Source organism: Balaenoptera musculus, chromosome 10 (assembly GCF_009873245.2).
Source record: "Balaenoptera musculus isolate JJ_BM4_2016_0621 chromosome 10, mBalMus1.pri.v3, whole genome shotgun sequence".
In the NCBI taxonomy this organism is placed as follows: Eukaryota; Metazoa; Chordata; class Mammalia; order Artiodactyla; family Balaenopteridae; genus Balaenoptera; species Balaenoptera musculus.
The window spans coordinates 79,912,197-79,936,849 of record NC_045794.1 but is presented as its reverse complement, the minus strand read 5'-3'; the positions used below and the strand labels follow the sequence as shown (position 1 = coordinate 79,936,849).

At 40.0% G+C, this 24,653-nt stretch overlaps 1 protein-coding gene across 1 annotated transcript in view; it reads right to left on the bottom strand.

The window, feature by feature from the left end:
• CFAP54 (cilia and flagella associated protein 54) overlaps window positions 1-24,653 on the bottom strand; it is a 298,821-nt gene that overhangs the window by 123,674 nt on the left and 150,494 nt on the right. Inside the window, 6 exon segments of the mRNA XM_036865998.1 lie at window positions 2,883-2,949; window positions 5,895-6,104; window positions 6,401-6,488; window positions 8,699-8,893; window positions 10,774-10,926; window positions 22,619-22,727. Of these exon segments, the coding sequence (XP_036721893.1) occupies window positions 2,883-2,949; window positions 5,895-6,104; window positions 6,401-6,488; window positions 8,699-8,893; window positions 10,774-10,926; window positions 22,619-22,727 (822 nt within the window).

Here is a 24,653-nt window from a genome sequence, read left to right as displayed (position 1 = left end):
AATGCTTTTACCACTCAAGATGGGCCTTTTAAATTCCATGGTAGTTGAATACTTATCATTTTAAGAAGAAATTATTATATTAAGTTATCATTTGTTGAGGGTCAATTTTGTGTTGGGCACTCTTGGTAAATTCTTTGTAAATATTATCTCATTTAATCCTCACTTAACCTACCCCTAGAAGGAAGGATTATTATCTCACAAGTGATATAACTGAGGCTTAAACAATTATCTTCTCTGAGGTCACACAGCTAATGATGGCAAAAAGAAGATTCAAAGTCATGTCTATGTAACTCAAAAATCTATGTTCTTACAAAAAGCATGGTGGTCAAAATGTTTGGAAAATAGTGGTTTAAAAGTTTAACAGATCTATTATTTATTACAGGACTTCCCAGAGGTCTTAATAAGCTCATATGTGCTGTCACTCTTTAGGAGAACCATCTAGTATGAACTGTTTTCCAAATGTATTTGACTAGGGTTTTTTTGTTTGTTTCTTTTTGATAACTATATATTAACATCTTAGAAAAACCAGTATGTTTCCATGAAATACACTTTAAAGAATGCTAGTCTAGGCTATATAGCAATAGGTATGACATATATTAATTGATTTCTATACTGGAGGACCAAGACACTGTCAGAAGTTTCTGGCAGCCAAGCTAAAAGTTCTTAAGTCAACCCAGAGAAAGCTTGATAAGAACATCAACCCCACCAGGGAGCATGTCTGACAAGTCTTTCAAGCTCAGGAACCAGTGTGTCTGAGGAGGGTCCTGTGAACTCCAGGCCCACCTGGGCAAATAACCTCCTCCTGCCTTGCTCTGCCCTGTTCAGTGTTGAAGGCTGGGCTTCCTTGGTTCTCAGAGTATATTCTAGTGCTCTTACTGGCACAAAATTTCTTCTCTGCATTCTAGTCTTTATGGCACTAACACTGACTGCTTGCCTAGTTCCTGTCAGACCCCCTCTCCCTAGGGATTGAAGATGATGAAATGATAAAGTACGATGAGTAAATGAAATCACATATGTCTTAAGAGGCAACTTAAATTACATATGTAAAGCATTCAACATAGTGTCATATGGCATACACTCGGCAAATGTTAGTTCCCAAATGGGCATCGAAAATCTCCTTAACAAAATCTACCAGCCATTCCATGCTTTTACTTTTCATTTTGCACATTTTGATGTTATTTGGAATTTTTTTAAACACAAACATGCATTTCCCTTATTTTAAAATTAAAATAACTAAATAAGCCAGTTACGAAAGGACCAAGATTTTATGATTCCACTTATATGAGGTCCCTAGAGTAGTCAAATTCACAAACAGAAAGTAGAATGGTGGTTTCCAGGGGATGGGGGGAGAAGGGGAATGAGGAGTTATTGTTTAATGGGTAAGGAGTTTCAGTTTGAGAAGATAAAAGATTTCTGGAGATCAACGGTGTTGACAGTTGCACCAACATGTAAATGTACTTAATGTCACTGAACTGTATACTTAAAAATGGTTAAGATAGTAAATTTTGTATTACGTGTATTTTACCACAATTTAAAATTTTTTTCATTAAAATTTAAAAAAATTAAAAACAAAAAATCTATGTTCTTTCCACTATACCAACCTATAAGTAGAGGAAAGAAAAACGTATTTCAGAAGTCTAAGTCGAGCAGAGGTAATTTTGAATTTTTATTGAATTAAGTAAAAAGTTGATTTGTTTAATTGACCAATATTTCTTAGGTAATTTATATGACCAACGTTGTACCAGACATTCAGAAACAAGGTGAATACACAAAATCAAATTGTACATTTAGGAGTGCTTCTTATGTTATCTTAAACAATTAACATTTCTTGATGACAAATGCATCATAAAGTTATTTTAATGTATATATCTGGAACGAATTTTAATCAGATTGCTCCTTAAACTTATGATACCTAGTCTAAAATATTATGCAGTTGTTTAATTTTTAGTTTTACAAATTTTCTTTAAAATCATAAAAAGAAAGAACAGGTTTTAAAAATAAATCCCATAGCTAATTTTAATTTTAAGTGTCATATTACAAAGAAATGATGTCCACATTTAAGCAAAAAATTGCTTACTTCTAAAACATAAACAGCATTATCTTCAGGAATGAGGAATATCAGAAGAAAGTAAAGGATGCTATAGAAGGAATCCAATTCGGATTATCATTCCCTTTGCATCCTTGCCTCTTCCACCTTTTCCCTTTGAAGCACAGGCCAGAAGTGTATGGAACATAAGAAAATTGAAAAGTCTGGCCATATGCTCAGAGAAGCCTTTCTCAAAGATCTTATCTATCCAGATTTCATAAGCTATTAGACTCCTTAGAACAAGGGTGTCCCATCCTTCAAAGTAAACAGAACCTTCAGGAGATTGCAGAGGCCCCTGGCTATGTTCCCAAATCTTAGAATGTCTTGTATTTCAGATAAAAGCTCCTTTCTTCTTCAGTAAAGTCAAACCCAAATCCTAAGAACTGCAGACACTCTACTTATACAGTCTTCAACTTATTTTTTGCTTTCATTATATGGTATATTTTACATCACGCAATTGAGCAAAACTTTATTTAGAGATGAGGCAACTTAAGGCAACCCTTTAGACTCAGACTGGCTTCACTGCTCATTAGTAACATGACATTACGAAGGACAGGAGACTCAGTTTCCTTATCTGTAAAACTCCTCCTTCTGCAGCGAAAATGAAAAAGGTGACTCTGCTGAATATTATGTCACAGGGGTTCAGCCATTGAAGGAAAGATGGGCTTATGATATTTAATCAAGGTTCATGCTACTTCCCTACGTGCAAGTTTTATGAATATGCTAAACCACTGCTTTTTTTTTTTTACTGACTGCATGGTCCGGCTACTGTAGAAAGGTATACAGGAAGTGTTACCTGAAAGAGCAACCCGGACAAAAGGCAACAGTTGGTTCTCTTTTCAACGTCCAATGTCTGAATAAATCTAAGTGTAAGAAAAAGAAATATTCATAGACAATGTTCCAAGACTATTTTTATATAAATACATCTCTAATACTCATAGATTTTCCAAAATTAAAATAGTCTTTGTGATTCTAAAAGTGCTACATACTCACATAAGATCTAGGACATAGAAAGATAGAAAAAAATAAAATGAAAAGTCACCTATAATCCTACCACCTAAACATGATTACTGGTAACATTTTGGCCACTTTCCTTCTAGATTTTCTTCTACATACAATTATACACATGCACACTCACAGTAAGACTAAAATTATGCAATACATATTATTTTATAAACAAATTTTCTATTCTTGGACATAATGAGTTACATCATTATTTTACAGATTTTAATATTTTTATCATATGCATGTACCATAATATTAAAATATTCATCTCCATTTTGGTTTTTTCCAATGCTGAAATAAACATTGTTGTACCTACATTTCTGAGCACTTCTCCTATTAATTCCACTGGATAAATCCCTAGAAGTGGAATTTTGGGGAAAAGGAGGTGCACAATTTTAAAGTTTTTGATGAGTACAATTAAAAAATTTCCTCCCATAGATCGAAACAATGTGTGTCCTCACCAGCAGTATATTATGGATCCATCGATGACATTAAGTCTTTCCACCAAAGATTAAGGTAATATCTCTGTGTTTACTACTGTCTCATTTTATGTCCCTTAGTAGAGTTTGAGTTTTCTTTACATGGGTCTTGAAACTCAAATTTGCAACTGGAAACCACATTACCTTCTTCTAAATCTTATTTCAATAACACCAGTGGGCTTCACTATATTAATAACTTCGTCAGTCTGAGTTCAGCTTCTCTATGTGGTGCTTTACCTTCTGAGCAGTGGGGGGAGAAGTTTCTTCTCCTCAGGGAGTCCCCAAGAACAGCCAAAGCCCCTGGAGTATCACAGAGCCTGTGGAAGTCAGACTTCCAGCTGGGTAACCAGGAAGTGACTTTCTGTTGATTGAAAACCACTAAGTAAAAACTTCAGAGGCTCAGAGAAGCTGAGGTGTCCTCTGGCAGGAATGCTATAGCTGTTCTTTTCAAGCTGGGAACCTTCCTCAGCTTTTCTATTCTCTGCTGCCAAGCTCTACTAACTTATAAACTCAAACTTGCGTGGGGATCGTGTGTGCGTGTGTGTGTGTGTGTGTGTGTGTATGTGTGTGTAAGGAAGAGTTCCGTCCCAGGAGTGGTTAAAAAAAAAAAAAAAAAATCAAACTTGATAGAGTTTTTAAAAAATCTTTAAATGTTTGATATTTTTAAAGTGGTAATTCCATACTTCCCCTGTCCAAATGCTAATTTTCTGAAAACAGTGTGATTATTAACTAGGACAAGTTATTATTTTCTAAAATTTTCTCTACAGCTCAAAATACTATGCAGATTTTTGCCTACCACGCCCTAAAATGTAACTAGAAAGGTAAAGGAAACTTGTACCTCTACTCTCTTCATACTTCTTAAATTTCTCACATTAATCAAATATTTAAGATATCTGTGAGTGCTAACTAGGTATAAGGCGTTGTGATAGACTTTCACATATGTTACATGTGGCAGGTTGAATAATGGCCCCCACGCAAAGAAATCAACGTCCTAATCCCCCAAACCTATGCATATGTTACTCCACGTGGCAAAAAACAAACAAACAAAAAAAACCCCAAAACCAAAAAACTTTGCAGATGTGATTAAATTAAGGGCCTTGAGATAGGGAAATTACCCTGAATTACTGGGTTCAGTGTAATCACAATGGTCCTTATAAGAGAAAGGCAGGAGGGTCAGAGTCAGAGAAGATGTGAGGACAGAAACAGAGCTCAGAGAGAGAGAGAGAAAGATGACAGGCTCTTGGTCCTGAAGACAGAAGATGGAGCCATGAGCTGAGGAATGCAGGAGGCCTCTAGAAGCTGGAACACGCAAGAACAGATCGTCCCCTAGAGCCTCCGGAGGGAGCTCAGCCCTGCCAACACATTGATTTTAGGACTTCTGCCCTCCATAACTGTAAGACAATAAATTTGTATTGTTTTAGGGCACTAAATTTGTGGTAATTTGTTATACCACTAATAGGAAACTAATACAGTCTGTGTTATGGGCTAAATTATGTGACCCAGTGCACCCCCGAAATTCATATGTTGAAGTCCTAACCGCTAGTGCCTCAGAAGGTGACTATACTTAGAAATAGGTCTTTAAAGAGGTAATCATGTTAAAATGAGGTCATTTAGGGTGGGCCCTAATCCAATATGATTGATGTCCTTATAAGAAGAGGAGATTAGGACACAGACATGCACAGAGGGAAGACCATGTGAGGACAGAGTGAGAAGACAGCCACCTACAAGCAGGGAGAGAAGACTCAGAAGAAACCAGCCCTGTCAACACCTTGATCTCGGATGTCAAGCCTCCAGAATTGTGAGACAATAAATTGCTCACAGATTGGTGCTCTGTTGCTAGTTTGTACTAGCAAACTAATACAGTATGTCATGTAATTCCTGTCACCACAGTTTACAGATGAGAACAACTGAGGCTCAGGCAGGGTGAGTAACTTGCTGGGGGCCCTAAAGTTAGGCCCTAGTCAGCCTGCCTCTATGCTGTTATTCTTGCTCAAATACCAACTGTTCATCCACTCATTCATTCATTCAACAAGTAGTTATTGAATCCCATCTCCATGCCAGGCACTCGGGATACACTGGTGAACAGAACAAAGACCTATGCCAACGTGGTTCTCACATTCCAGGTGTGGCAGGTGTTAACAGGAAGAGGAGATGGCCATAAACAAGAAACAGCACAAATAGTAAATTGTATAAGCCTGTATGATATGGACATAGCTGCCCGAGAACCCAGTGTGTGTGAGGTGTGGCACCCTGCATGGCACGGGTGGGCAGCCCACAAAGGGAGGAGACAGCTACTACACAGACCACTCCATCGTCACACTCACTGTGCTATCTTCGCTGATATCACCGCTCCTTGCAAACATCCCCAAATGCCAGCTTTTGACAGAAACTCCTCACTGTAGTCTTTGGAACCTGGAGGTGAACAGCTGTCAGTGGCATTGGTGAGTGAGCTGCCAAACTCCTTCCATGTATGGAGCACGTCTTGTTTTCTGAATATGTCATCAAGAGCTTGACTCCAACATTTAAAAGCAGCCCTAAAACAGAAATGGAGCATGCAGGAGCATGTTTCCTGAGATCTGTGTTATTAAATCTATCTTCCAAAAGGGAAAGCAAATGCACTGAAGAAACATTTTAATTAAAGTGTTAGAGAATGGATCTATACCATTTATTGCTCATAACCATTTCTCTCAGGTAGCATTTGATGAATAAAATGCAGCAATGGAATATTATCAACAAACTAAAATTTATGAAAGGCAGTATTTTTCACAATAATTAAAAATTTTTTCAGCTGAACAAAGTTTCCCTTGTTTTACTAACTCCTAAAAACTACCTTTTCTTTTGTGCGAAGACAAGAAGACTTCCAAGTTCATGCAATGCCTGAACGTTAAGACTTCTTTCATTGCTGGCTTGAAGAACATCTGTATTTTTAATCAAGTGAAAGAACAAATGTCAGTCCCTGGAAAATATTTCTTATATATTTGCAAGAATATTTTAAATTGCCTTATACCTTAACTGTGCAGATAAGCAAACTTCAACCTAATACAGCCTTTAAATGTCACACGATATGGGTAGAGAAAGAGAGCAAACGATGTCTTATTTTAATGTCACGGAGTGGGAGATGGGGTCAAAGAGGTGGGAAACGTGGAGAAAGTACAGTAAGAGTCAGGCAGGTTGAGACGGTGAAGGAGAAAAATCCAGAAAAAGTGTGCAAGGCAGAAAGGGCTGGGTATATGTATGGCAATGTGTGTGGCCGGAATACGCTTTTTGCGGAGGGTGAAGAAGCGGGTAGTGATAAGATTACGGAGGCATCTGAGTGCCACGTGGAGAAATGTGGACACTATTCTACAGCACATGGGAAGTGTTGAACAGCTTATTTTTGATCAGGGATGTGACAAGAGCACAGCACTTTGGATTCTTCCTTTACCCAAATGCAAAAAAGCACATCTTGACTAGTACCTGAATTTGTTGTTGTTTTCTGATGAATACATGCATTCCCGGATGTGTAGCCAAAAAACCCAACTAACATGGCAATGGTTTCTAATGAGGGCAGCAATGTCCCCTGGAGGGTATTCTAGAAATTTGAGGAGGGTTTTGTTAGTTGTCACAATGGGGCATGTGCTAGTATTTCCTAGGTAAGGACCTGACACTTGATGGCCTGCCATGCACAGAACCTTCCCCCGCAGTGAGGAAAAAGGTGAGAAACCTATTTATAATTATTTGAGTCTAACATCTAACTTCATTTCATAGAAAGGGTATGTTTGCGTGTGTTCAAAATGCTCTGAGTTTTCCAGAAATGCAACCACTGTAATATTTTGTTTTGTCCAGAATGGCCTAGATTTGCCGTTTTAGAACATCATGTCACCAAAATTAGCAATGCTGATAGTACTTGAGTTACCAATACAATACACCTGTATCAGTCTGCATTCGTAGCTGTCACACTCATGTGTATCCTGTATGCTTTACATACTATATGTGAGCATCTGATTGCTTCTCTATACCTCTCGTGCCTAAGCTCTTACATACCAACAAACAGATTCTTTTATTATAAAGTTATTTCATTTTATTTACCCTTCATTTTATATTTAGTGCTTCATATTGATTTTTAAAAATAATGTGCATAGGAAGAATAAAGGGGGAGTTACAAAATGTCTGTTATAAAAAAAGGGGGGATGTTGGGTCTACAACATGGGCTGAATTTATACTGCTGAATTTGTAGAAAAACCAAATCAAGTGGAAAGACAAGGAAAATGGAATCAGCTGGGGCAGAGCAAAAGCACATAACAGTGGCCACATCTCGACAAATGGTTCACAGATTCAGTTAAAGTGGGATGGATGGGACGGTGCCTAGAATCTCACAATGGTGACAGCCAATCTGGGACAGTGGGTGACGGGAGGGGCTGGAAGCCGCTTGTCTTGACGCTGCTCTGTCACTGTCCACGAGGGTGTGATGAATAGATTCTATGTTCAAGCTCTTTCATCCTACTTCTACAGATAACATTTCAGTACGGTCTAGCACAGGGAACTATATTCAATATCTTGTAATAACCTATAATGGAAAAGAATCTGAAATATATATATATATATATATATAGATATAGATATATAACTGAATCACTTTGCTGTACAGCTGAAACTACCACAATATTACAAATCAACTATACTTCGATAAAAATATAAATTAAAAAAATCATTTAGGGGCTTCCCTGGTGGCGCAGTGGTTGAGAATCTGCCTGCCGGTGCAGGGGACACGGGTTCGAGCCCTGGTCTGGGAAGATCCCACATGCCGCGGAGCAACTAGGCCCGTGAGCCACAATTACTGAGCCTGCACGTCTGGAGCCTGTGCTCCACAACAAGAGAGGCCGCGATAATGAGAGGCCCGCGCACCGCGATGAAGAGTGGCCCCCACTTGCCGCAACTGGAGAAAGCCCTCGCGCAGAGACGAAGACCCAAAGCAGCCGTAAATAAATAAATAAAATAAACCCAAAGTTTAAAAAAAAAAAAAAAGCTGAAGTATTTTAAAAATAAATAAAAAATCACTTAAAAAAGATAACATTTCAAGACCAAATGCAATCTCAACATTAATGTGGCAGGTCACACTGAAAATGAACACATAATGAATAAATCTTACTAATAGTTTCATAATAAGAAGAAATTACGAGTCCAAGTTGTGAGGAGGGAAGTTTGCTTTTCTCCACTGAGCTGAAAACTTGAAAGTGCTCCTGAGAAAGGTCAGGGGGTGTTGGCATGTGCATCTCTTCTGTCCCCAGGCAAAACTCCACCTTTCCGGTAGTGAATTTTAAATTGTTCATTCCTCCTTTGTCTCCTAAATTCATGAAAAAATTTTAAAAGAAACTTAAAAATGGAGAAAGAAGGGAAGTTGATGAGGAGGAAAAAAGTAGAAGTGGAAAAGGAGAAGGAAGGAAGGGTTCTGTACAGAGTTGAGACTCATTGGCAGCTCGAAGGACACTATTTCCTTAAACTTCGTATCTCGAATCATTTCTGAAGAGCCCAGGTGTGTGATGTGCTCTACACTCGTGTTACCTCATAAAGAACAGCACAGAGGGGCAGTTCGCTGGAAAGTAAATGTTGAGATAATGCTTTGCTCCCCATGGGGAATGGCAGAAGTTGCACAGGTTTTGAGTTTGCCTTTTTTAAAAGAGTTTCCAACAGTAAGATGTTAGTTTGCCTCTGGGGCAGAGACCTCTGGGATAGAAGCAGTGCAGAGGTACTTCTGACCTGAGGGGAGAAAAAAAATGGGAAAGAACCTGTCTCTGTATAAGATCAGAGAACACACAGGAAAAAAAAAAAAAAAAAGGAAAAATATTCTAGGGGAAGTAGTCAAAAACCTCAGAGACAGAGAAGCTAAAATGGATTTAGGTCTACAGCCCAAGGACTGGGGATAAACCGCTGAGAATATCTTAGTACCAGGTGAAATTCAGATTGAGGTGGTGTAAACCATTCTTAGGAATTGTATTTGCTTTTTCTATTCATGCCCTTAACCACTTTTCATGTACACCATAATTGAAAGAAGTTTAAACATGATGTGGAGGGCCAATTTAATGTAATGTGTGTCTGTGGACAATACAACCAAAAACTGTGGGTACATATCATAGTAAGTGCTTTTTGCAGGGAGAAGGGGCAGCAACAAGAATGAATATATATTGATACATACATACATACAAACATATATTATATACATACATAAATAAAACTTGTCAGTGGTTGTAAAAAAAAATTGGTCAAATTTCTAAAAGATCAGTTCAGAGACTATTATCATTTTAGTTAGATGCTAAGTTTAAATCTATTATTAATAACTTTAAAATACAATTATTTTAAGTTTATTAATTTAAATTTATTCTTTAAGTTTATTCTTATTATTCTGATAAATGTGAACAGTAAGGCTTATAAACACAAATCAGGGTTTTAACAAATTTTAAATTACCTAAATGTAGATAATTTGAGATTTTTCTTGGCCTGAATTTGAGTATCTTCTTTCTCTCTGAGGTTACCACTTAACCACTTGAAGTCCTGCTTTGACTGAGTTTACAAATCAATAGATTTTGAGAAGGGAGAAAACAAGTGTAATGTAACCAAGAACAGTGAATATCTTTTTTTTAAGCTAAAAGAAACCTCTAAGATCAAAATCTATGGTATTAATAAGAAATTTTACTAGATGTGTATATTAAAATGCATCCCTTTCTTAGACACTGATAAAGTAGTGTTTTGGTAAAAGACTGTAGTTAATTCGGTATGAAACAATTCATCTACTTACAAAAATAAAACAAGACTATAGCACTGCTTCCGTATTTACTCCACTTAAGGGATTATGCTCATTTCACAGAAGGCATAGAAGCAGATGAGTGAGGCAGTGCTTTGGTTGGAATAAAGTGTGAGAAACAGAGATGTAATCCACTAGACAAGAAGAAGAAAGTGAAAGGCAGCAGGGAGTGGGCATGGAAGTGGGGAAGGAGGAACCTACGGCAGAACACAGTAGACCCACGGGGTGGTACCCTGGGTAAATAAAGAGGAAGGGATGTAGAGCAAGTACAGTCAGCCCTCCATTTCTGGGGATGCAGAACCATGGATACGGGGGGCAGGGGAGGGGAGCTGACTGTAAGAGACGTGTACATCCACGGATTTTGGTATCCACAGGGGGTCCTGGAACCAATTCCCCGCAGATGCCTAGGAATGACTGTATTTTACCTTGTGTCTGGGCAAGAAATAACGAAAGCAACTTTCTGCTGTGTCGGATTGATCTGTTGTTATATTTAGATTTTTCCAAGGTCTCTTTAAAACATCTCAAAGTGTCTGTCACGTCCACGGGCACACAGAGGAGCTCTTTGGCTTTGCTGTATTCTGAAAAGAAAGGGAAGAGTCACGTGAGGGATGAAATGTTGCAGCAAGCCAACAAGCAGCAAAAGACCTTCTAATTCAGAGAATTTCTTGGACGCAAACGAAAGCTGCTAAATTCAAAGCCCCCAGGTCTGCAGCAGTTGTTTCAACGTTCAGATCAAAGTTGTTTTTTTTTTTTTTTTTTGGTATATTTGACAGTTCTTTTTAAAAAAAAGAAAAAAACTTAGAAAACTTTTGATTTGTATGAAATGCAAATAACTTTAGATCTTGCCAATTTTCCTAATGAAGCCTCCTACTTTTTCTTTTGCTGATCATAAAAGATGAAATAATCCACTCCTTTTCAGCAGCCTCTTCAAAGCCAAGGTGCCTTGGGAAGGAGACGAAAGGAGGAAACAAAGAAGCTTGGAGATGGGCAACTGCTCCCTTGAGAGAAGGAAAAGACAGCTTTCTAATACTGGAGGATGCAGAGGAAAGGAAGATGAGGCCATAAACAGGTATGGAACTACAAAGCAGTCCTGAAAAGTGGCCAGAAGGGCAGATGTTGGCAGAGAGCTGCTGCGAGGTCCCTGGAGAGGAAGTGACGGTCCCATGAATTAGGCTGCAGACCGGCTGCATACACCATGAAGCAGGCACACGGGAAAGAAGAAACACAGGCTTCAGATGAATAACAAATAAATTTACCCCTTCAACAAGTTGAGCAGGTCGAATATCCCCTGTAAAATCCGAGGTCTTGAGAGTGCAGCAACTTGCTAGGGAACAGGGCTATAAGAGGTTAAGAGGCATGGCCTCTGCCCTCAAGAAATTTACTGTTTAGGTGAAGCAAAGAGGCATTCTAACACTGGAGTATGAAAATCACATTGACAGAAAGTATCTGGTTACATGTGAAAATGAGGGAAAGATAGAAGAGAGAGATCAGTGTAGGCAGGAAAGGATGAGCAAGAAAGACTTCATGGGAGAGAAGATATGCCAGCTGTGTCTTAGAGGATAGGGAAGATTACATCAGGAAGAAAGAGGCAAGGGGTTTCAGACAGTTAGAATAAGAATAGCTGAAGTTGATTAAGTGTTTATACTATGCCAGTAACTATTCTAAATAATTATTGTGATAGTCTCACTGAATCCTAGCAACACCCATAAGAAGTATGTACCATTATATCCTCATTTTACAGATGAGGAAAATCAGGCATAGAGAAGTCTAGCAGCATCCCTTGGGTCACAGAACTAGTTTGTGCAAGGAGAGGGTGGGAGCAGGATTAAGGGTGGTGATTCAGGGCACAATGAGATGACATGGCCAGTCCTTTTGAACTGAGAAGGGTTTCCAGAGGCCTGAAGTCCTCGCTGAGTAAGTGACCTTCATCCTCTTTAATGGGCAGTCAAGAAACGGTTTTGAGTAGGACCCCAGCAGAAAGAGATTAGTATTTCAGGAAGAGTTAGCCCGCCGCTGTATGCACAGCAGCCTGCAATGGAAAGAGGGTGGTGGCTGGGAGGTTGTGAAGTTATAACACACACATTGTATGATTTGAACTTGACTGATGTGGTAGCGGTGGAAACAAGGGAGGGACACAGGGAACATTCCAATGTTAGAAGCGACAGGAGAGTCATTAATTGGCTACGTGGCAAAGAAAAGAAAGGGAGTGGGAATGACCTCTTCCCCATCTTTCAGGGCCAATGACCTTGCTTCCTACCTCAATGGGAGTAAATGGGAGGAATCCAAAGGGATTTCCTGCAATCCCCTACCATCAGACCCACCCAGCCCCCAGCACCTGTGCCCATCTACACTGCCAGGGCATCACTCCAGCAATTCTCCTCTCCCCTCCAAATCATCAGTTTTTCCCTCTGCTGAATCATTCTCAACAACATTTTCCTTTTTTCTCCTATCTTAAAAAAAAAAATCAAAAAAATGTCATGTTCATTGCAGCATTATTTATAATAGCCAAGACACAGAAATAACTTAAGTGTCCATCAACAGATGAATGGAGAGAGAAAATGTGGTATATACCCAATGCAATATTATTCAGCCATAAAAAAGAAGGAAATCCTGCCATTTGTGACAACATAGATGGGCCTTGAGGGCATGATGCTAAGAGAAATAAATTCAGACAGAGAAAGACAAACACTGTATGATCTCACTTATATGTGGAATCTAAAAAAAACCAAACTCATAGAAACAGAGAAGAAATTGGTGGTTGCCATAGGCAGGGGGTGGGGTGATGGGCAAAATGGGTGAATGGGGCCCAGAGGTACAAATGTCAATTACAAGATAAATAAGTTCTAAAGCTGTAACGTATAGCATGGTAACTATATCTAAATTTCTAAAACAGAAAAAAAATTATTTTTAAAAAATAAAAAACCTTTCTCTTGATCCTACTTTCCCCTCAAGACACCATCCTATTTCTCTGCTCCATTTTACAAGAAAACTCCTCAAAAAGTTCTATTTTCACTGTTCCCCATTCTCTCTTGAACCTGCTTAGATCAGACTTTCCCCCATCATTTCACCCCAAGGATATTCACGTGGCTACATCTAATGTTCAATTTTTAGACTTTATCCCTCATAAATTTTCAACAGCATTTGACCCAGTTGCTAATTCCCTCCTCCTTGAAATACTTTCTTCCCTTGGCTTAAAGGTCCTTTTCCAACCTTACTGCCTTCTTAATCCTCTTTGCTAATTCATCCTCATCTACCTCTTAATACTGGAAAAGCCCAGGGCTCAATCCTTAGAATGCCTCTCTTTTCTTAACTAACATTTGAGGCAGGCTGGGACCTGGGACCCTTTGCTGCAGTGCTTGCACCTGGAAAAGGGTCTGCTCAAGCAACAGAACACAACGAAACTATAAGGGACTAAAAATAACTGCGTGCTTGCACAGTTGGGGCAAATCATGAACAATAAGATACACAAACTGCCACTTCTGAGGTGCCGGGAGCAAAAGCAGGGTACTGGGCATGATTCCTGCACACAGGACCACCAAAGGCGTGGGGAGACCACCCTAAGGACCCCTCCGGCCTTACCCACTGATCTGTCCTCACGCCCCAGTTAAGCAACCAGCCCCTCTGCCAGTCGGGGAGCGAGCAAGGGAACCTGTTAATTCTTCTTGCTCCCCCATGCTGTAGCATGAGCCCCAGTAAAGCCTTGCCTGAATTTCTCATCCTGCCTCTTATCAACTTCTATTGATTAAAGAGCCCAAGAAGCCAGGTTGGTAGCACATTCACCCCCTTGATGATCTCATCTAGTCTCATGGGTCTAAGTATCCACATGCTGCTGGCTCCCAAATTTCTATCTCTGGCCCCAACTCTCCTGAGACTCATCTATCCAATGGTCTCCTCTGCTGTGCGTTTAATAGACATCTCACACTTAACAGGTTCCCAACTGATTTCTGAATCTTTCCTCCCTAAACCTATTCCTCCCATAGTCTTTCCCCATCTTATTAAGGGATGGTTCTGTTTTTCCAGTTGCTCAGGCCAAAAGCTGAAATCGTCCTTGACTCTTCATGCCATCTGATGCCCCAAGTCAAATTCACAACAAATTCTGGAGGCTCCCTCTTCAGAAAACATCCAGAGTGCCACCATCGCTCACCAGCTCCACTCTCCCCTCCCACTTCCACTGTGTTCCAAGACCTATCATCTTCTTTTGAATTACCGCAATCACTGCCCCCAACCAGTCTCCCTGTTTCCACCCTTGCCACTCTCAACATAGCAGCCAGAGGATGCCTTTTAAAATGTAAGTTCTCTCAGGACTTCCCTGGTGGTGCAGTGGTTTAGAATCCGCCTGCCAATGCAGGGGACATGGGTTCGAGCCCTGGTCCAGGAAGATCCCACATGCTGCAGAGCAACTAAGCCTGTGCGCCACAACTACCAAGCCTGTGCACCTAGAGCCCATGCTCCGCAACAAGAGAAGCCACCGCAATGAGAAGCCCACACACCACAATGAAGAGTAGCCCCCGCTCACCGCAACTAGAAAAACCCTGCGCACAGTAACGAAGACCCAATGCAGGCAAAAATAAATACATACATACATACATACATACATACATACATACATACATACATAAATAAATAAATAAAATGTAAGTTATCTCATGTCACGTCCCTGTCCAAGACCCTCCACTGGCTCCCTCATCACCTAGAGCAAACACCAAAGCCCCTGGAGTGACCTCTAAGGCCCAACATGAACAAGCTCCCCATCTCCTCACTACTCTCCCCCTCACTCCCTCCCACACCAGGCACGTTTCCACCTGAGGGTCTTGGCAACAGTGGTTCACTTTGGTCTAGAACATTCTTCCCTCAGATATCTCCATGTCTTGATTCCTCAGCTCCTTAAGCTTATGGCTTAACCATGAACTTCTCAGTGAGGCCTTCTTTGATCACCCTCTTTAAAATTGTGGCACCCATTATCTTCTGACTTACTACGTGTTTTACTTGTTTATTGATTGTCTCTGGCCACTAGAATGCAAGTTCCATGAGGGCAGGAATTTTTGCCCATTTTGTCCACTGAATTCACCCCTGGCCTATAACCATACCTGTTATGTGGTATGTGCTCAATAAATATTTGTTACATGAATGAATGACAACAGTTTTCAAAGCTAAATGGCTGGGATAAACGTTATTAATAATCACTTCCATAGGCATTAATCTCGATCAATCCTCACAGCACCTTATAACTAGCAGAGATAGATATCACTTATACTTTACAAAGGAGGAAAGGTGAATTTGAGGGACATTCCCTTGTTTTAAACCCTTAACAAGAGATAAGAGAGAAAACCAGGGTTCAAGTCTGAAGCCTTTCCCAACTAGTTTTCCAAAGGGTATCAGATTTGGGGAACAGGAAGTGACACCAATTTGAGGCCTGCTAATGTGGGCACAGAGACACTTTGAGAATAAGACAGGAATAAGCCTGGGGTCCTTGTAAGCCCAGGGAGATCCCAACGGAATTCACAACACAGGGTCACATTCAAATGGCCATAGAGATAAATCTTTCATTACCACCCTCACGTCTAGAAACCCTGGAGGCTCTAGTCAAACCAGGAACACGGCCACATGGAGAGGAGCATCTGTTCCCCCAGCAAGTTCACTCCTGACACAATCCCCTATCACACATTCAAGAGGATCAACTACGTAGGCCACAGGAGCTCTTTATTAACTCCCCGGTGATCTCGCTCTTCTCCTGCCAGCTTCGCTCTTCTGTCCCCTCCATCCTGTCTCCACCATCTCCCCTCCTCTAAGCAGGCACAGTCCTGCACCATCCCCGACAAGGCATGCCCCCACCTCTCCCACCCCAACCCTTATGCACAACACCCTGAAGATTATAGGTTTCTGCTCTATTCCTCCATTCTCCTGCCAGAATTCATGAGCTTGGCTTTCATGTTTTTCCTCCGTAGAGAGTGAGATTGGGGAAAGAAGTTCAGCAAAGCAAAGGAAAAGGAGGAAGCTAGAAGCCCTCACATATTAATATTTTGAGATAGTTACTTTCTCCAGGCCTTCATTTTAAATATCTATTAAAACTGGGATGGTAATATTTCCCTCCAAGGGTTACTGTTTTAACCTGTGTGTGAAGTGTCCAGCATAGCGCCGGTCATGGAGGAAGCGTTCAACAGACGGATGCTCACATTATGACCGTCAGTCATATATTTAAAAAATATCCATGGAGCACGTACCATTACTAGATGCCATGCTAGGCACTGAGGAGGTACAAGTGAACAAAACAGACACACTCCCTGCTCTCCCAGAGCTTACATTCTAGAATAACATTCACGAAGGCATGCCAGTGATTGGGGGTGATAAGAGGGATGGGAGGAAGAGTAGATGTCTGCCATCTTTAAAACATGAGGTCTGAATAAAATCATCCTGCTACTTTTTATCAACTATCTGCTTATAAATCATTCCATTTTGTTTTTTTCCTAAACTATCTTTTACTTTTTTTTTCTTCTTTCAAGCCTAGTATACCCTTTTTCCTTATAGTCTAATTAGGGCTCTGCTGGTGTTTTGGTGGCTGTCTACATGAGATAAATGATGCAAAGGAATAAGGAAATATTAGCTTTGCAGGCCTCGTCCTGCCATCTTTGTCTCAAGGGGTTCCTCTCTGAAAAATTCCATGGACAATTCAAGAAGCTATTTTAAAGGCACTAATAGCCTCAACGGTTTGGAATAGGTAAGAATAAGAAGGAGGAGGAGAAAAGAGACTCGATTTACTACATCTCTCATTGTACCAGTGTAGATATTAAAATTGAAATGCCAATGACTCCAGAGAGATGGGTTCACCAAGGAAGGATCAGGGATACAAAATTTGGGCTGCTTTCTACACACTTGGTCACATCAATCTAAATGCTCAGAGGTACTAAAAAAAACATGCCAGCCAAAGGGTTCAAAATTCCAACACACCTGACGACTGAATTACCCTATTAGAGAACTTAAATACCAATAAGGTCAAAACTCAGGAAAGAGATCCCAGACAGAATGCAAAAACAGCCACAATAAAAGGCTCATCCATAGCGTTCACTCCCCTGTGAAGCTTAACAAGCAGGCAAGTTACTCAAACATACAAAAAATCATCTGTAAGGTAAGGTATTCTCACTCCTCCAAACACAGAGACTATCCCAAATTACATATGCATTGTTAAATAGCTAGAGGGAGAATAGAATGCTGTTAAATAATGAGAACACCAAATGTTCCTAGGCACTGGAGCATTACAATACCTGTTCTGAAGAATTAAATGTATCAAGCACTACCACCAAATGCTATTACACCAAAAGGGAATCTATGAGGTTCTAGAGCAGTGACCTGGTGTGGAAACCATCAGAAGTATACTTGGTCTTTTTAAAAATTCTTTTAAGAATTGCAAACATGTCGTGGTGATATACATAAGACCCATCATGCTTATAAACATGTTAATGATCTGAATTCAGTATACTGAAAAAAAATTCAGCATCCTAAAAATTTGCCTAATAAACCCAAAAGTCCAGGCCAGATTATGGTCCTAGTCACAGAGGTCCTAGAGTTTTATAAGGAGCTATAAGGTAGACGCCAAGATTTTAATGATAATTGCTCAATGTAAAACCTGTAGTTACTATGCAGGAGCATCTAAAAATTGTGAAACTATCATCACAAGTCACAATAAAGTATCTGTCTCCCCATAACTACTGAGACATAGCAATTTTTTCTTGAGTGCTATAAGTTTAGAAGAGAGTTTAACCTGAAAGGGGACAAATGATGAACAGACCTGATAGCTTAGTGGAGCCCTTATGGGTTAAGCAATCAGATGGACCAGGGTTTGAATCATGGTTCGAGTACTCACTAGTAACACTAAATTTTCTCATCTGTAATAATAAGCATAATAATATCTACCTCCTAAGATTGTTAAAATTAAAGAAGGTAATAGTTATAAAGTACTTGGCTCAATCAATTATTACTGCCATTACAATAATTTTTAGATTTTATCTACTTGAATATTCCTGCTCTGTTCATTGCTCAAACTGGCTATACCCCCACCACCACTGAGAACCATTCCAAAGGACCACTGTAGCCTGATTCCCCCCGCCTTCCTTTCTGTCCCACCACCTGCCATCTTGCCTTTCCAATCGTAACTTAACAATAGGCAGGCAAAGTGCTTTTCTGACATATTGCGGCCATCATCAGTAAGCACCTGCTGGTCACACAGGTCTAGAGTTTTGCTACGTATGCTTCTCCTAGACCTGAGATGCTAGTCATCATTTTGATAACAAGCATTTTCGACACATTTTCTCACATTTGTTGCCAGCTCTTTTTAGGATGGAGGGGATAGTATAAATCACATTCTGAGTTATGGATCACAAATTGGGGAATCTCCAGAGGTTTGACGGACAAGATGAAGAAAAGGAGAACACACCCAGGAAGAATCATGCTCTTTGACTGGAACTAGTCACACGTGATTGACCACAGGAAGGTGGTCCTCCCATTGTTCACTGAATATGAGAAGACAATTTATCAGTAAATTGTCATGAACAGTAAAATATCATGAACAGTAAAACTTACAAATTCATGGTCACCAACCTTACTCAACTGGACCCTCTACACTGCTCTGCAGCCCTTCTGTCCTCCCTTCTCCTATTTTTCTCAGTGGCCAGTCGACCCTCTCACATCCCTCCTGAAATCTCCTACCCTATCAACCTTGGCTGTGCTCTCAAGCCCCTGCTTCATTAAAAAAATCTCCAGTAGCCAGTGAGGATGCCTTCAACTCCTACCATCACCATCTACAAATTTTCCTGCATTTGGGCCTGTTCTCTCCTTCCTTTCTGCCCTAGCAGCAGGGGCGTCCCACCCTCCCGTCTAAGGCTAAGTCCCCTATGTCCCATTCTCTTCTTTGTTTATCATCAAGCTCCTTCCCTATCAAATATCTTTTTCTCCTGTCTCTGAGCTCTCCCCCTCTCCTGGCTCTTTTCATTTAATATAGAAATATGCTCCTTCTTTTCTACTAAAAACAGACACACAAACCAAACAAAACCCTCCTGAGCTGTCCTGAGCTCTACGTTTCCTTCTGGCTGCTCCTGCCCCCCTCTTCCTTGTCACTTCGAAGCTTCACGAAAGGCAACTCTCGTTTAATGACTCTGTGCAGGCACACCTCACCACTACTGCACCCACCGCTCAAAATACTTCCACTCCTCTCCCCACCATTTCTTTGAAGTGACTCTTGTCAAAGTCACAACGTCATTCATTTGACAAGTAGATATTGAGTTCCTACTATGTGTCAGGCACTGATGAAGGCATTTGGATTATATCAATGAACGAACCAATGACCCCTCGCTTCACAGAGCTTACATTTTATCAGGGGAGACAGACTAGTGATCGATAAATGCAACAAAAAACTAAATTATACAGTGCGATAAGTGGTTATAAGTGCTCCAGGAAAAAAGAATACATTTATTAAAGTAAGGGGAATTGGAAGGAAGCAGGCAGGGTGCAGTTTCAAACAGAACAGTCAGGGTAAGCACCATTGAAAATTTGAGATGTGCACAAAGATTTTAAAGAGGTGAGGGATTTATCAGACAAGCATCTAGATGGGGGTAGAGCACTTCAGGAAGGAGAAACAGCTAGAGCAAGACCCTAAGGTGAGGACAGCAAAAAGGCCAGTGACAATGACCTCCCAAATATAATAGACAGTCTGTCCTTATCTTATGTGACCTCTCTGACTGCTGACTCACACTTTCTCTCGCCTTGGCCTTGTTTGTACCACTCTCACCTCCTGTACTTCCCACCTCCTGGGCCATGTCCCAATCTCTTTCAGATACTGTTCCTTCTCTGTTTGTTCCCATGACAGTCATTAGGGCTCTTCACATATTCTATCTCTTTATCCTTGGGGTACAGGGTACCATCACACTTCCCTCTCCTTTCGAAGTTAGCTGTGGCCATGTGACTTTAACCAATAAAATAGAAGTGACATGAGTCAACTTCAAGTATCAGCTTTAAGAGCCACCACCTGATTTATATATAAATCATGAATATAAAATTATAAAATATAAAAATATATATAAAATACATTCTTTTTCTTGCCTGGAAAATGGGGACAATAACAAACTTACCTCATCAGACAGTTGTTAAGCTAACATTCACAAAGCACTTAATACTCACAAAGCACTAATACTCATACAGTGCCTGATGTCCAATGCATAATAATAATTCTTTTATTGGGGTTGTTATAATAATGAAATAAGACAATCTACATAAAGCCCTTAGCACAAAGTGCATAGTATATGCACATGGTCTTGCTTCAAAGGCTGTGCTCTGAACCATTTACTGTATACCTCCAGGTTTAGCTGCCCTAGAGGATAACATTAGTGTTTTGTCTCCTGCCTCTAAAACAATCATGCAAGCCTGTGTCAAGATGGACATTCCACCAACCCATGATGATGAGTTGCTCAACCTCACTGAATACAGTAGCATGGGCAAAAAATAGACTTTCCCTTGCACTAAGGCAATGACATTTGGGGATTGTTCGTGACTGCTACATAGCCCAGCCCATTTTGACTGGCACAGCTTCCAAAGTGAGGCCATCCTCAGGTCCATACTCCACAGAACTCTCCCTGGGTGACCTCATACAAGCCCTTGATTTCAACCACTACCAATGTATTGGTGACTAAATTACAGATCTGCTGAGTGCCTCACTGGTACATCCAATCATATACTGGATCATTCTACTCAGCTATCATTCAGGCACCTTGAACTCAGTTATAGCAAAGAAATGTTTTCCTCTAACCTGCCCCTCCCTTCAGTGTTTTTTGTTGCTGTTGCTGTTTTTGTTTTTGTTTATAGAATGAAGATATCACATCCATTTAGCCACCCAAGCCAGAAACCAAGGCAACTTGAATTCCTCCCTTCCCCATCCATCCGCCTCACCTAACGAGTGCATATCTGCCCACCCCTCTGTTCTCACCATCTAAGTCCAGGACCTCATCATGTCTGTAACACACAAGCTGGGAGCAGCTGCTCTCCTACCTCCACATGGTCCCCTCCCAACCTTTTCCCCATGCTGCTGCCGAAAGTTCAAGAACACAAATATGATCATTTCCTCTTCCTTCTTTACATCCTTCTAACTAGCTCCCCTCAGCTCTCTGGATAAAGCTGAATCTCTTTATCCTACCTTCTAAGACCCTTTATTATCCAACTCCTGCCAACCTTTCTAACCTCAGCTTTTGCCTTTTACTTTTACATTAACCCCACTAAATTACATGGAGTCTCTCAAAAGCGATGCTAGCCGTTAACTATTATTGTTTATAGCAGTAGCAGCAGTAGTCATAACAGTATAGACCTTACTACTCTACACTATAATCTCTGGTTTATTTATCGGTCTCCTTCATTGGGCTGTAAATCGGATAACAAACCTTTAGTCTCATTCATCTTTGTATTCTCAGGACCTAGTACAGAACTTAGCACATGGTAGATACTCAATAAATGTTTGCTGAATGACTGAACAGCTGCCTGACCTACTCAAGAAATGAATGAATGAATGAATGAATACATACCTACATACGTACACACACACATACCTAAAATCAACAGATAAATGAATGAAGGAATCCTAACACTTCAAAGGGAAGACTTGCATTTCTTTCCTATACCCAAAACATAGGAAAAGTGCAATTGAGAGAAGGCTTTATTTCCATTTTCATCTCATCCTATTGCCTCATTCCTACAAGCTGCACCACCAGAACATTCCAAGAGGGTTTACCAGCTAAAACCGAAGGGGTCATGATGTTCCCAGATCTTCTCTTGCACTCTCGTTAAAAGACCTACAACTAAACCTTGGTAACACCAATAGAAGGACAATCTATATTGATTACGGAAATGGAAGTTATTACGGGCATCAAGATGGAACAAAGAAAATAGCAAAAGGTCAATTTAAAGAGTTCCCAAGTGAGATTAAAAACAGGGAAAAATGTGCAAAACAGTCTATTCCCATCTTTATTTTTTCCCATCAATTTCCTTTCTCCCTCTTTTTATCTCCCTTCTTTAACTAACAGATTAAACTAATAAAAACATGTGTTTTAATTCCCCTTAAGTGACATTTATAGCAACATAAGATGGTAAATATCAAATGGATTATCTTCAGTCAAATAAACCTGCAAAAGAAATTTTGCGAACACTTTAATTATGGAAGACTTGACATGCAGAACACGATAGCAAACCTTGTTTTGAAGAAAAGAGAAAGAGTTTCAAGCTAAAATTGGTTCCAACCTGAAGAGATAAGATTTTTAAGGAAATCTGCCTGGTGTCCTATAGTTTTCACTTTATTGGTTAGAGGATTAATCTTGAGCTGTTTCCCAATGAAATTTCGGCAGGTTATCTTAAAAAAGAAAGGAGAAAACAAATATCACTTAGGTATTTATAGCCAAAAATTTGGCTTACTTGAAATGTTCATCTTATTTTTCATTTGTAAAAAAAAAAAAAAAAAGAGATACAAAAAGATGCTATAAATAAAAGCTCGAGAGTAGCATCCAATCATGAGAACTTTTGGGGGAAAAAAAGTGGCTATATAATTTTTCATATTTCTTTTGTATAGCACAGCTGGAAAAGCATTAGGCAAATTATGTAGAGCAATTAGAATATGATTTTTCTGATACTCTATAAATTCACTAGTCTAAATATATCTTCCATTATGTAAGTTGAAACATATTTAAAATAGAGGCTGCTTTTTCAATGGCAGATTTCCCCCCCTACTCAAAATTAACACAATTTAAATTTCCCTGGTGAAGTTTTCCAGAACTAACTTCCTCTGTAGTATTTGTTTAAACTATCTTTAACAGATACTTGAGTCCTAAAGTTGTACAATATCTGAAAACAGGAAATTTTTAGACATAAGGTAATTCTTTTAAAAGTCCACCATCCTCTTGTCTCCATTTGTCCACTCCCACCACCATCCCCACTGAACTAACCTAATGCTCAAAATACAACCATCCTTGAACCCCAGTCTGATGTAGATGTTGTTTCTTTATTGTCCCTTGTAGGTACTTCTACAATGAGATGTAAAGACAGTCTAAGAAAATGCAAATTCCTTCCCCCAGCCTAATAAAGCCCTACTTGACCTAGTCCTTCCCACCTCTCCAGCTTCATTTAAAAATCTTTATTGAACACCTATTATGTGCCAGGCACTGCTCCAAGCTCACAGATGATATAGCAGAGAACAAAATAAGCAAAAATTCCTATTGTTGTGGAACTTATTCTAGTGGAAATAGAGAGACAATAAACAAAGATAGAGTACATTATAAAATATACTAAGGAGTTATAAACACTATAGAGAGAAATAGAGCAAACAACACATAATTTTAAATAAGGTAATGAGGAAAGTCCTCACAGAGAATGTGATATTCAACAAAGACTGGAAAAGGTGCAGGAAAAATCAATGTGGATATTTGGCAGGGGGCGGGCACAATTCCAAGCAGGGGAAGAGCAAATGCAAAGACCCTGGGGTAGGGTCTTCTTAAAGAACAGAAGAACACAGCAGCTGAAAGCTGCAGGGGAGTTAACAGAGACAAGTTACTGGTGATCACAGGGGGATGATTTATGTGGGGCATTAAGGCCGTGATGAAGATGTTAACTTTAACACTGAATCAGATGGGAAACCACTGCAGGGTTTAAAGCAGAGGAATGTCATGGTCTGACAGGTTTTTAAAAGGCTGTTCTATCTGCCATTCAGAATAGACCACAGGCTCGAGACAGGAGTTCAGGGAGGCTGGAAGCAAGGAAAAGAGTTAGGAAGTCATTGCATTAATCCAAGCAAACACAGCAGTGGCGGAGGCAGTGAGAAGTGGTCAGATTCTGAGTCTATTTTGAAGGGAGAGGATTTGGTAACCAACCTGAAGTGGGGTGTAAAAGCAAGAGAGGAGTCAGGGATGCTCTCCCAGGTGTCTGGCCTGAGCAGTTGGAGGATGAGGTTTGCATCAATTGAAGTGGGCAAGACGTGGCAGAACAGGTTTGTTTGACATGTACCAAATTCAAGAAGAGTCTTAAACATCTAAGAGATGATGCTGATAAGGCAATGTGATGGGTTTTTGATGAGTCAGTTTAGTTAGGCTAAACTATGAGGATGATGGGAAGGGAAGTATCCATTGTGTAGCATACACACACTTCATCCCAGTTATTCAGTCAAACGCTAATCTAGGTGCTGCTGTGAGGGTATTTTTCAGATACTAATTAAAGTCCCTAATAAACTGACTTTAAGCTAGGGAGATTATCGTAGGTGGGCCTGACCTAATCAGGTGAGTCCTTGACA